This window comes from Anarrhichthys ocellatus, unplaced genomic scaffold (assembly GCF_004355925.1).
Source record: "Anarrhichthys ocellatus isolate YVR2014 unplaced genomic scaffold, GSC_Weel_1.0 scaffold7, whole genome shotgun sequence".
In the NCBI taxonomy this organism is placed as follows: domain Eukaryota; kingdom Metazoa; phylum Chordata; class Actinopteri; order Perciformes; family Anarhichadidae; genus Anarrhichthys; species Anarrhichthys ocellatus.
Genome location: NW_022280037.1, coordinates 3,076,591 through 3,089,799, shown reverse-complemented (window position 1 = coordinate 3,089,799; position 13,209 = coordinate 3,076,591). Strand labels below are relative to the sequence as shown.

The 13,209-nt window shown below is 44.4% G+C and overlaps 1 protein-coding gene across 5 annotated transcripts in view; it reads left to right on the top strand.

Moving 5' to 3' along the window:
- The first annotated feature begins 328 nt into the window (after positions 1-328).
- Positions 329-13,209, top strand: part of LOC116383595 (G patch domain-containing protein 2-like) — a 22,422-nt gene continuing 9,541 nt past the window's right edge. For 3 of the 5 annotated variants that reach the window (XM_031847556.1, XM_031847558.1, XM_031847557.1), the window contains exons 1-8: positions 329-396; positions 1,809-2,474; positions 7,446-7,507; positions 8,238-8,396; positions 8,505-8,590; positions 8,682-8,746; positions 8,845-8,884; positions 8,986-9,077. In XM_031847556.1, the coding sequence (XP_031703416.1) occupies positions 1,813-2,474; positions 7,446-7,507; positions 8,238-8,396; positions 8,505-8,590; positions 8,682-8,746; positions 8,845-8,884; positions 8,986-9,077 (1,166 nt within the window). In that variant the 5' untranslated portion in view covers positions 329-396; positions 1,809-1,812. Of the gene's footprint in view, positions 397-1,808; positions 2,475-7,445; positions 7,508-8,237; positions 8,397-8,504; positions 8,591-8,681; positions 8,747-8,844; positions 8,885-8,985; positions 9,078-9,544; positions 13,199-13,209 lie in introns of those variants that run through there. The other 2 variants (XR_004212777.1, XM_031847560.1) reach the window with 2 other exon arrangements.

Below are 13,209 nucleotides of genomic sequence, written 5' to 3'. Positions count from 1 at the left end.
TAAATGCATGCACGTGCAGATGTTTTTCGCCTCGGAGCCCACCATAGGAAATACAGTAGGCTAAGAATACACTACAATGAAGGATCAACACATTGTCTGTTGGGTATCAGACACCTTGCAGGGAAACTGCAGTAATGCAGGGGATTTGAAAATAGTTTACACCAGTAACTTGTCAGTTAAGAGTGTTACGCTGATCGGTGGTAAAGTGCAGTGTGCTATCTGCAGCACAGCAGGCTGACTTTTCGGTCCTTATCTGCACGAGCACTGGAGGTGTGACGGGCTGTTTTGCAGCAGAGTCACAGCGAGTCTCAGACACGCGATTGGCTGGACAGCAGGGCGGAAGTGCGTCTGGTGTCCCAGCTGTGCAGAAAAACAAAACAAGGCAAGCTGCGACTGGTGAGTGCTAAAAAGACACAGTGGACCCTCTTCCTATTATTCCAAAACATCGTGGTAGCTTCCGTGACTCGCATTATGACACGGTTACTATGCTAAACGCGGTTTAACGGCGCGTGTCGCTGATCGCTAACATGAGGGAGGTGTGTGGCTGCTCAGGCTGTCCTCATATGTCAGATGTTGTTATGTAACACAGTCTGCACGGAGCATGCAGGCAGCCCAGCCTGTATCTGCTGTCGTGTTGCTGCACGGATGCTGTACACAGCTTCCAGGTCGCTTTCTACGCTTGTTATGAAGACGCTGCGTTTATGTCCCTGCTGTTGATGTGCAGACGCTCGAGCAAGCTTTCATTTTGACGCCGTTGCAATCAAACAAAGGGAGCTTGAAATGGATCCTCCACAACGTTGAACAGCCAGACTTAAAGATGAAATTAGCCAGGGTTCATGTTATGTGTAGAAACGCTATTACCGTGGCAGTGCAGGGCCCATAACCACACCTGGAGATTATAGCCAGACATTTATCCACTAGATCTCAATAAAGAGAGCTCCTAGATGTGCCATGTTGCATCCGTTCTCAACATATGGAGAGAAGACCACTGTGGTAGAGCAAGCACAGCACATTGCCATTGGCAATACCCACAGTCTCAGCTTTCAATAATGGATAGAAGTGACTATGTGTAGTGTTATGTTGCAATATTGATAACAATTTTATTTTTACATTTTCTCGAAACTCATAAACACTTGATGGTTAAAATAACCTGACATGAATATGAGTTTTGGGCTAATCCAGAATTTAAAATACCTGAAAATCAAGATATTTCATCACATTGATGAAATAAAAAATACGAATCAAATATTGCCCCAAAAATAATCCTGCTCATTGATGTGCAACTTTGCTCACAACGGCCCAACCCACCGAGATATATTAAAGTGAATGCAATCACAGGAGAAACGGTACGGCAACATTTCTGACAATAGACGAGTAGGTCTCATGGTATACTATCCCCGTCAAACACATACATTATTTTAACTAAAACATTTTGGATTCTACTTCCACTCTATGGTTAATAATCAAGGTCATGGGGTCTGTGATGTCACTATTAGGTTTCTAAATGTACTTCTCTGGGCCTGGAGTTATAGTTACCCATCTGAACATGGTCCCAAGCATCACTGCCACAAAGTAGCTGCTGTGAACTATTGTATTTAAAGATATTGTTGTTGACCTTGTATTTATAGAGAGACTTGGGGAGTTTTTTTGTTAGTGATAGAATATTGGTCATCTATGCTGCATCACAAGGCCGTTCAGCATTGGCTTCACATTCAGCTTTTGTTTATTGTCGTGGTTGTTGTATGTCAGACCAATCTATTTATTTTGACTTGAGTTGACCTGTTGTATGTTGGATCTTTGGTTTCCAGCACCATGATGGATGAGCTGGTGCAGGACCTGGTGTCTGCTCTGGAGCAGACCTCAGAGCAAAACAAGCTGGGGGAGCTGTGGGAGGAAATGGTCCTGAGTCCACTGCACCAGCGCCGGCAGATCCGGCGCCGCAGAGGCCGCAAGCGCTATCGTGAATCGTCCCTCTATCCGCTGGAGCACAGACGGTGCTGGATTGAGGCCTCTGAGTCCAGTTTGGACGAGACTAAAGGATACAGGGAGAACTCTTCCTCAACCATCGCTGCCTCTGTGGCCAACTGCAGTGACTCTGACGACGTGACTTCAACCAACCGATGGCGGTCCGTCATGAGAGGCCCGGTCAGGACTAGGCAGCCCTCCTGGCCAGAGTCCGACTCCTTCACCGAGAATAACGCAGGACGGCATCTCAGGAGGCGGAGGAAGGTCAAACGCATGACTTCAGACATCACAGTTAGGCTGCAGCAGAACTTAAAGGTTTCTGGTGTAGATAGGAAACGGAGACACCGGCCGTCTAGGATGCAGCATCTGCCAGGATCGAAGAACAGGTCTGGCGGTTGCGTGGCAGCAGACCGACAGACTGAAGGAGCCAGGCTGATGGGAAAGGAGTGCTGGAAGAGGAAGATGGCCAAGGAACACAGAGATGCCGCTGACGAGAAGATGTCTGAGGGGTAATGTTAGATTCAAGAGAATATATCAGTATTTTATCAAACCTAACCCTTCATTCATTACAATGTTGTTACACAGTTAGGCCTTTTCGGAAAAGATCCAGCCAAATTCTGGGATTACATAAAATGCTACAGTTCATTATTTGTAGCAAAGAGTTGCAATTAAAAAAAAAAAATAAATCGACATTTAATTTACAGCATTGCAATCGAGCCAAATGTTAACCCTGTCATTGTTTGAAAAGTCAGGTTTAAAACCATACTGAAAAAGGAGCTCAAAACTCTAAAAGCCCTTTTTACCCTTTAAATGGAAAGTTACCACGGCAGTTAAACCCATAAGATAAAAGTCATGGGCATAACTACTATCAGACAGGAGCAATTAAACAAGGCGACATTTAAGATGATCTATACTGCCTGTCTTCATCCAGCCACTTGTCAATATTCAGCGTGTCCTCAACTAAACCAAAAAAAGAAAAAGTTTCACAATCATACCACTCCACTTTAAAGTATTGAGTTGACATTAAAAATGAATGATAGAGTCTCTTCATCTTCATCTCCTATAGCTGAAATGATCACCAGGGAGGGATCTTTGATAGTTATGCCTCTGGGCATTTGCCAGCTCATTATTACCTTTCGAGAAATATTGTCACAAATAAATAAGTGACTTGGTGTGGTATTGATTTGTTTTGAAATGCATTCCTTTCTTGGGCTGGGTAATTAAAGCTTGGCCTGTCCCAGTGTCCCACAGTGCTCCCTCTTGTGTGCATTTTATTTAGCTAAACTAAACGTGGCTGTAACTGGCAGCAGAAGGTGGCTTTATATTAAAACGGCGGAGCAAAGACTACAATATACCGTGGAATCAAAAAGGCTAAATGTTGCACAATGACTGACAATTATATTAAGCTGTCACCTTATCACCTTAGCTGCAACTAACAATTATTTTCTGTGTCGGTTAATCTGATGATTTTTCTGTTAATCGTGTGTTCAACTGACCAAAACTGTTATTTCCTTGCTCTAATGTCAATGTCTTCAAATTTATTCTATAATTTTTTATCAAAAGCTGCAGTCCAAAACATCCAGAATAATTAATTTACAAGGCACATCTACATGTGCAGTACCTTCCAACAATAAGGTACTTTTATTGTAATGCGCTTGACATAAAACAAAAGGCTACAATAATATAACACCGAATGTTGTGCCAATCCATCCAGTAGACATTAGAGATATTTCATTGAAAAAATTGAAAATATGACCTGTTGGTGGCGCTAGTGGTCGATCGCTTAAGTTATTCGGCTTCGTCCTCTGGTGACCATGAATGTCTTTACAAAATGTCATGGAAATCCATCATACTAAAAAACTATGTTTTTTCAGAATGTATACTTGATGTTTTGGCACCTAATACCTGATATGGTTCACATGCATAATCAGCTGATGAATAGAAGTGGTGGGCAGTTCAGTTGCCTGCTAATATAACGTTCAGTAACAGAGTCCTTTAACCTCCCATTCTCAATGTCCTGTCATGCTCATGCACAATGTATTTCGTTTGCTGATCTCATTATCTGTTGATCATATAAAACACGTAAGAAGAAGACGTTTGAGGTAACCGGTAATGGGACAGACAGAAGGCTTTACATCATCTAGTTTAATTTGTGCTGACCTCCCTGGCCCCTAAACGGTACTTGTTTTCTTACTTTATGGAAAAATCAATAGCCGTTCTGACAGAAAACAGCTCCGGAGAAGAAATAAATGGGAACACCGTGGCAGGCTGTCAATCATTTCTCACTTACACAACGCCGACGCTCTTGATTGCTGCTCAGTAGACTGCCACACTTTACCGAGGGCTCGACAATCTAATGGATAAGCTGTAGCGGAGGCAAAGGATACGAACAAATGGTAGCAGTGATGAGGAGTTGACAGTGGTACAACAGCAGTATTTATACTCAGAGAGTGTACGGTCCATTTATTGTCAGACACAGACGCCATTGTTGAAACGTCTTTTGAAGCGGTCGGATTCCTTTAGTCTCCATTCGTTCCATTAACCTTTCTCATATGTGTGAGTGTCTGGTGTTTTAAAACATGCCTCTCCTCAAGGTCACTCCTCCTATGTGCATACAGAGCGGAGCTTTGCCTTCAGCCACCCAAGTTCAAGGGGAGCAGATGTTGGCAGCTCCAGTTGGGCTCCACATCCTTGATTAGACCTGGCCCAGCCTGCTGGCATGTGAGGCCACCTGGCATCCAGGCTGGCCCAGCAAGCAGGCCTCACCTGTGTGTAGACGCTGTCCTGGGCTCAGCCTCCGTCTCCAGCTGCGAGCTGCTACTGCTACTACCAGGAAAAAAAACAAAGCCATCGTGCGTGCCTTTCTCACACTCGGCTTATTCGTGCTGTAATTTATATTTTTGAAAAACTCTATGAGGAATTTTTGGGAAAGCAGTGCAGCATTTGCCGAAGTTAATTTTCATAAATCTCTGAGACTAATCCAATTACTGCAGCTCGGGGATGGTGGGATAACCTTATAATCAGACACCCATGGAAGAGGGCATGGATTTGGGTTGGGGAGGCTTGTTTGAAGAGCCCACAGATCCATTGTTATCAGCGCTTTGCCCCCCCCCCTCTGTCTCTGCCTCTTCTTTATTCCTCTGCAGAATGAGCCCGGGCTCAATAAATGACGGCTAGCCTGTAATCTCTGTGCAAACTGGTCTGCCTCTCCCAGGAGCTGAGGATTATATACTAATGATTAGTGCTCATCTGGATACTGTGTTTTGCTTCACCTCTTTGGCTTGTGTAGAGACAATAGGGCCACGTGGGGACTTAAGTTCAGCACTGAAACACTGGAGTGCGGTTTTTGTTTTTGCCCTTGCCTTTGGTTCACCATGGACATATGGTATTTTATGTAATTAAGACTTATTTGTTTTTACAGCACTTAATCCAAAGTAGAATATTTTATGGCTCGGAGGAGTGCTATTGTGTGTGTGTGTGTGTGTGTGTGAGCCAAAGACCAAGTTTGCACAAAATGTTTGTCAACTTTTCTTGGCAAAGGTCACTGCTGAAGAGAGAAGAGGTGTTTCTTTTGGTCCTAAGAAAAATGGGTGTTTCAATTATTCATGGCATTAATTAGGCAGTACTTAATGGAAACAGTCTCACATTGGCCCTGTGCTGCTCCAAGCGACATCACATTACACCTTTAATACGGATAAATACTTAATGGCTGTCTCTAATTAATTGTTTGTACCTGTGATTCTTTTCAAACTTTGAACAAAATCCCTCCAAAATGAAGCAAACATATCTTTTTTACTTAGAAAGTGGAAGAAGTTGAGATGGAAATAGTTAATTATCACTGGTTCCTAAAGAAAGGTTGTAGAATGAAGCATACAATTCAAAGTTGTTGTTTTTGTAGGGCTGTGTCCTCTATACTGATGTTGCAGCGCTGTGTGCTCCAGATGCCAGCCAATGTGTCCAGAGGTGGGGTACAGCTGAGCCGGGGCCTGGGGAATCAGTCTGGAGAGAGGGCTGAAGGGGTGGGACGGGGTGGAGGGACGGTCCAGGACTGCTTGACTAGGCCTGACATCCTCCAGAGGCCTGCTTCCTCTCACATCTGCTTCTTGCGGATGTGAGAGGAGATGATGCAGGACCATCTGGCCAGGAAGACACGCAGGCTGGACGGACGTTTTTCAGATCCTGCCGTCACTTAGAGGCCTCTGCAATATGGCAAAGCGGCGTATCGGCGCATATCTGACCCTCCAGCTTTCTCCTATAAGCAAGGTCAGCAATGAAAAACAAGAAGCAAAATGCAAGGCAATCAAGAGCATCAGTGCCCATCTTTCACAAAGTAGTTTGAATCAAAATCTGTTTTATTTATTTATTCTTATGGTCTACAAATGTCACAAAAAAAGATTTGTTCCAACAGCTGGGCACTGTAGAGTTTTTAGTAAATAAAGGGTTTGTTGGGGACTAATTTCATCTGCGAATCAATACACTTTAGTGAGCGTTTATGGCAACATATACTTTATGAGAATGACTGTATTCACCCGGTGCGATGATGTGACTTGTCCTTAAAGCTAACTGGTATTCAGAAAAGGTCCTCTGGAAAAAGGATGATATTAATAAAGATTTATGTAGTTATTGAATATGTGTGCGTGACACATTCGCTTGTTACAAGTCAGCAATGACAGCATTGTCTGAGAGAGAAAATCCTTTTTCGTCCCTCCATCTGTGTCAACTCCACACCCCCCTGATCCCCCTCCATGACCTTCGAGTGTCTGGAGGTCTCAGTTCAAGGTGGCCGAGGTGTGAGAAAGGCAGAGAAACCCAGGGTGGTCTGGGGTAGCATGAGGGGGCTGAAAGGGTGTGGAGGCATTGTAACAGGGGTTTGCCCCGGGGGTGTGGAGAGGAGCAGCGGCGGAGCAGTCCAGGCAAGTAAGCACTGGCAGCCCACACAGCAGATGTTGGCCGGTTGCTGTGTGGAAGCGGCACGTCTGTGGGTCGCTCTGTGCGCGGGGGGCACACCCAGAGGGAGGGGCGGGCAGGGGAATGTGTTTCGCTCTCCTGTCATCCTCCACAACGCAGGCCAGATTAGATTGGAGCTGACAGCGGAGGATATTCAATTAGATTGTGCATGTCACTCAGTGGCTTCGATCAGAGCCTCTCCTCGTGCCTTTGTGTTTGCTATCGCAACAAGGGAGAACGCCGCACTGTCTGTCTTTCTGTGTCATTTCCATTTATGTCGACCTCTAGCTCCGGACTTCTCCATTATTTTTGTTATTGAATGCTACATGTTAAATATTGACATTACAGGGTCATGTACATTTTTGATTGACATTGTTCACTTTTCAGATGCTGTAGTGTTGTCTGACCCAAATAACCCATCAGGTTTGAGATGACAATTCAAAGCAGAGTTCTTCATCCTCAAATGTCGTTGATATTAAACAAACAGGTCGGTGACGATCATTCGCATGTGATGTTTTTCTTCTTGCTTGCAGGGAAACCAGCAGCACATGCAGCAGTGACCCCGGTCTGTTCACCAATGATGAGGGAAGACAAGGTATTACAACGTTAATACCGTTAACATACCTTTGGTACAACAGCTTAAATCACTTATTGTGGTTCAATCTGGTAAGTAAAAAAACACTGGATTTAATTTAGTGTATTTGGAGCTCACAGAGGAAGCGTTGATGAGTCGTCAGATTTGGACAATAACCTGCTCGACTCTGAGGGAATGCTGGGGCTAGAGAGGGAGGTTTCCATACAACGGGCTGGTTGCTGGGCACCCAGGCGCCTCTAATAAGACGTTGTCATGTCGTGTTAATGAGCGCTGAAGCCTTTGCTAATCTCATTAGCCGTGGTGGGGCCAGGCGGCCTCTGATTTAACAGTTGTCACTACACCTTGACTGTGAGAGGCATGGTTCCTGCGTGTTCTTTGCTGACTGACAGGCCTGAGAGGAGCTGGCCGTCTGGGGACGAAGCTGCTGATGTCTGGTTGGCGTGTAATTGAAGGAGCAGTTTACCCTTAAAAGATGCACCCGCGTGTCAGCTCAAGCTACACTGGAGTTTGTAGGACCACCAAACATACAGCAACTTAGCTTCTCCCAAATTGAATGATTCAAAAAAAGCCCAAAGAAATCATGCGCTACTTGATTTTCTTTTGGACAAAGCAATTTCTACGCCGGTGGTGCTTTTGACTTCGGCATTGCATTCAGCAAATATACGCTAGAAATGTGCAGCAGGCTGCAGCATGCCGGTCGATGCAACATCTTCCCTGTCCCCGCGTACAGGTGATGACGAGCAGAGTGACTGGTTCTTCGAGGGGGACTGTGGAGTGGGTAAGGGTGTGGCCGGCCTGCTGCCCAGCTGGGAGTCAGACAACCAGCTTTCCCTCGAGGATAACCGGGCCCCGCCTACTTTCCTGCAACCAGCACGACCCTCTCAGAGAGGTAGTGGACGACGATTCTGTGCTTTAGACACAAATTCTTACAGACATAAATTTCTTTTCAGACCATTTTGCAACACAGAAAGATAAACGTGCTTTTTTGCTGTTGCAGGGTATCGGTATCATTCACCTCTTAAGCGAGTGCCTGGCTCTGCTGCCTGCTGCATTAGGAAGGACAGGAGGCGGCTTCCCAGCAAGGTTAAAGCCTCTTCCTCTTTTGTAGAACACCGTTATAAACTTTCTTATGGTCTTTGTTTCTTACTGTGCATCTTTGAATTGTGTTTTACAGAGCAACGGCATGCCAGTGTTTGTAGAGAGACTGAGACAATTCTCCCAAGATCCTTACCAGAGAGAGTAAGATATACTGGTTACAACTCTTTTAAATTGTTGCAGAACTCTGTTTCCATCATGATTTTGCACCTGGTGATTTTACTTTGATTATCTCCTTTTAGCCTTTGGCTGCCTTCTGTTGGAAAAAGAGACCGAAGCCAGGTATGTTGCAGTACAAGCGTTATCTTTTTGACCCCAGTTTGTTCAGACTTTAATGGTGAAAATGCAAAAATCTAAATTTTATTGGTACTTTCAATTTCCAGTTGAGCCCTTTGTGCCCATTACCAGTGTGTCCTATTGACATGGTGTCAGAGAGCGCCCGTCTCAGATGTTCCACCTCAATCTGCAGAAACAGGTAGTTGATGCCATGTGTTAAATATCGCAGCCTTTCAAGGGCCTATTGGAGACGCCGTTCCATGTTTTCGATCAAAGCTCAATATATTGATGGACAAGTGTATGGCTTTTTCATTTAGATAAATCAGTTACGGAGCATAGGTCACTGTTAACTAGAGTAATCTTTGTTAAGATGATGCCTCAGAGACTGTGTGTGCATAAATGAGTGAATTCAAAGCATGTTTCATGTTGCAAATACACTATATCTGATGCATATTCTTTGTAGTGGTATACAATATATAACCCACATATTTCAATGTCTGTGTGCACATCCATCGTATCGTATTCATTTTGTTATCATTGGCTTTGCGTCCCCATTGCTTGGGATCTCACAGAATAAAATGCTGTATGCCTAAAAATAATAAGAATTACAAAATCAGCCATTTTTTTCTTCAAATGTAAATGTTTCTGTGCGACCCTGTTCTCCAGGACCCCAAACAGAAGATTAGTGTTGATCCCGGGCCGAAGTCTGAGCTGAACTGACAACAGGCAGCTACAGTTGGATGCAGCGATACTTAAATCCAATAGTTTTCAAGGTCAGCGTTCCCAAATAGAGAAACACTATGTGTTGACATAGTTGTAATGCAGATTCAAATCCCTGCATTTCTGGGGCTACACAAAAAAATAAAATAAAAAGTAAAATAAAGATTTATCCAAAAGATCTTTGTCAAAGCATCACATCGCTCCCAGTCATCCCTGGAACTGTTGGATCTGCATGGGGGACTATTGAGAAGCCGCTTAGCCCCCTTGGCCTCGAGTCTGTGGGACTCATTGTATTGTTTCCACTCTGCCTATTTATGGTGCATTCTTAATTTTGTTTCACACACACGCTTCTTCCTCCCTCTCTCTTGGGTTATTTCACAGAGCGCTCCAGCGCTCCTTGATGAGGGGCAAAAACACGACTGCAATGAAAAGCCCCCGACTTCTTAGGGCTTTCTTTTCTAAACTGGCCCTTTCTTCTCCACCTGAAAGGTTCCTTCAGATTCCAGTTTGAGGCATTGTGAATACTAATTTCTCTCTATTAAGAAGCCCTCATATCCCTGCCATGCTCTCATTTGAATGGCGGACTCAGGGGAGACCTCTTAATTCCTTTATAGTGGGATTCAAGACCCTTCACTTCAAAAAGTATAAATCATACTCCCAAATGAATGAGGGAGAGAGGGGGGATTGACGAGAGGGGCTTCTGATGTGTCCCGTTGGACGGCACAAGCTGAATCTATCTCCCCAAGCTGCTCAAATCCACTCTCCAGTGAGACGGTTGCTCTGTCCTTACGGCCCAGCTCTGCACACATAGCACCCATTTACTTCCTTTAACTTCCTCCAAAACACACGTTCACATGCAAACACAGCATCAGCTACAGTTATTGTTTTGCATGACAATGAGGAATGCTATAATTGCTCATGCATGCTCCCTAACAAACTTGAAAAGGTCCACTCCTGATCTCACTTCACTATATTTTCATTTCTTTCGAGCCTCTTACGGGAATGATCGATTTCTAGCGCTGAGCTCCCCCATGCGTCTGACTTTTCTTTGTTTCCAAACACCCTTGAGAGAAAAGTGTTTTCTCTGTGGGCAGAGTGTAAGCATTAATCTTGTACTGCGGCCAGGTTGAAATGATACTGTATTAATAAAAGCTGTCATCTCCTGTTTGCAGCGAGTTGACGGCGACAATCAGAGATTTGATGTTAAGTGATAAAGGCGGTATGAGGGTTGCATGCTGTTTATCCTCGTATCGGCGTGGGGAGAGCTGCAATGCTTTGTGGGATTTGGCTGTAATGCTCGGGGCCGGCAGCCGTGTTAAAATGCATAACTGCCTCCCACCTGATCCAGGCAGCGGCAGCTTTTATCTATTGACTTATTTATTTCTAAATGACACTTGTGCCGTGAGATAAATCATAGTCTTACGCCCACTCCCTTCCCAGTTTTCATTTTAATTGTGAGATCTCGGTGTCAGCAGTTAGTATATTGGTGTGAGTGGCCTATTGATTATTGATTTGGAGCTATTGATTATGTTCCCTGGAGACCCTAATCCTTTCTGATTCATTTGAATACCTCTATTAATCTTGAGATCCTGCTCACACCTGAAGCGCCGTGTACCCTAATGAAAATAGATGGCCATTTTGTAACTGCGGCTCTTCACTCCTCTTTTGATTTATTATTTTTAATTGATATATTTGCTTTTGGATGTGGGCGCCAAAATTACAATTGACCCCGTGTCAGTGCTGTTTTATTCTGTACCCTAAGGGACTGCACTGCATTTAACAGCGTCTCATATGACCTGAAAAATCTATCTTGGAGACTTTTTTCCTCAGTGTCCTTGTGTCTTTGACAGAATTGAGTTGTTGTTGTTGGCCGTCTTCATTACATATTACTGTTTTTTCATTGCTCATTGCCTCTAAGTCAATCTTTGTTTTCTCATCACAGTTTCTGTATATTTAGGGACAAAACAACTGGCTAACATCTGTCACACTGTTTAAACTGATGAAGTAACAGATGTTAAGTAATAAAAAAACAGTGTTCTGCATTTTTTTTACCACTTCTCTCAGTTTTACACAGAGCCATGTAACATGCTTATTAAAAGCCTTTGGGTTCGGCTCTGAGATGAATGGTGGTGTTTTGCCTTGGTTAATGAGCCAGCTGATGGTATTCTCATGTTTGATTAGCATTGTGCTGAGTGTCTCAGTGGGCTCCTGGCGCGGCCCCTGAGCGGCTGTGCCTCTCCGCTCTCAGTGGCAGGGGAGGGCCCTCGCCTCCCTTCAGGCTGCAGGGGCCCTCGAGTGCCTCGGCCTCGGTGTAATGAGGGAAGAGATGGAGGGATGGACCTCCACACATTAGCACCAAATGCATCAGGGTATTACTTTTAATACCGGAGGCGTGCCTCGTGAAATAATGCGACGTTGTTAAACGGGGATCGATTTTGGAATTAAAAAGTTAGTTTGCAAAGATTTACTGTGGGGAGTTCAATGCCTGAGCTCTTTATCAGGGGCGCAAATGGCTGGTTATGTGCTGTCCGACAGCGGTACGATTGAGGGATCGATAGGCGCGTGATTTACTAACTGGAGTACAGGTAATCAATAAGTATAAAAGTAAATGAAATATGCATTACTGGGATTTTATTAGAGAGGGGTAGCAGGGAGAGAATAACGGTCAGGCCATTTATTTTTATATCTATTGATTATACAACATAGAGACTTCGCTCAAAGTGTGCGCCGCACAGCTCTCGACACCCCACCACTACACACCCGTCATGTGATTTATGGGTGTTGAGGTCATGGAACATGCTGCCTGTTAAAAGGCTGCCCTGACGGGGCCTTATTGTAGCATGTGCCTGGTAGGGTTGTGGGCTTTGTGTTGCCTGCAGTCCAAAATGAGCCACGCTGGTTAACAAGGAGCTCTCTTTTGTTTCAACCTCTGTTGTTTAGCAATCCGACAGTTATGCTTTATTGGCTTTTTTTTTTTTTTTTTTCAAACAGCACACCATATTGTTCATTAAATCCTCTCTGAGATGCAGTCTAGTTTTGGATAACAAATAGAATATGCAAGATTTTAACTTCAGCCTTATCATGTCTTGTCATATCTTATTGTAGCACTAACTCTCTTCTCTCTCTTTCACTCAGTCTGTCCCCCTCCTCCATACACACTGCACCCCCCACATCCCCCCAGAGTGATGGAACGGACCTTGACCTTAACTTTACATCTCTGAAGTCAGGGCTATTAAGCTTGTGGTGGGGGGGCTTTTCCGATTTCAGGGCTCCTGACATATGACACGGGAGCCATAGAGCAGGTGTAATTTGTTTATGTGAACTCTGCAATGACTCATGCCACACGCACCCACCACCTCTCCTCATCGAATATTCTCTCCGGTGAAAATATGTATTAATGAAGAAAAATTAAGATGTGGCAAAATATGCACCGTACTGAGACTGAATGTAAGCTGCTGTGTTTGCAAATATGCCTGGCTGGCTTTTATTGACTTTTGTGAAATGTATTAGATTTCTACATGTTTATGTGTGTATTGTGGGCGGGAGCTGCATCATCAAATTGTGGGTAACGTTTGCTCACTCTGTCTGTGTCTGTGTGTCCCCCCCCCCCC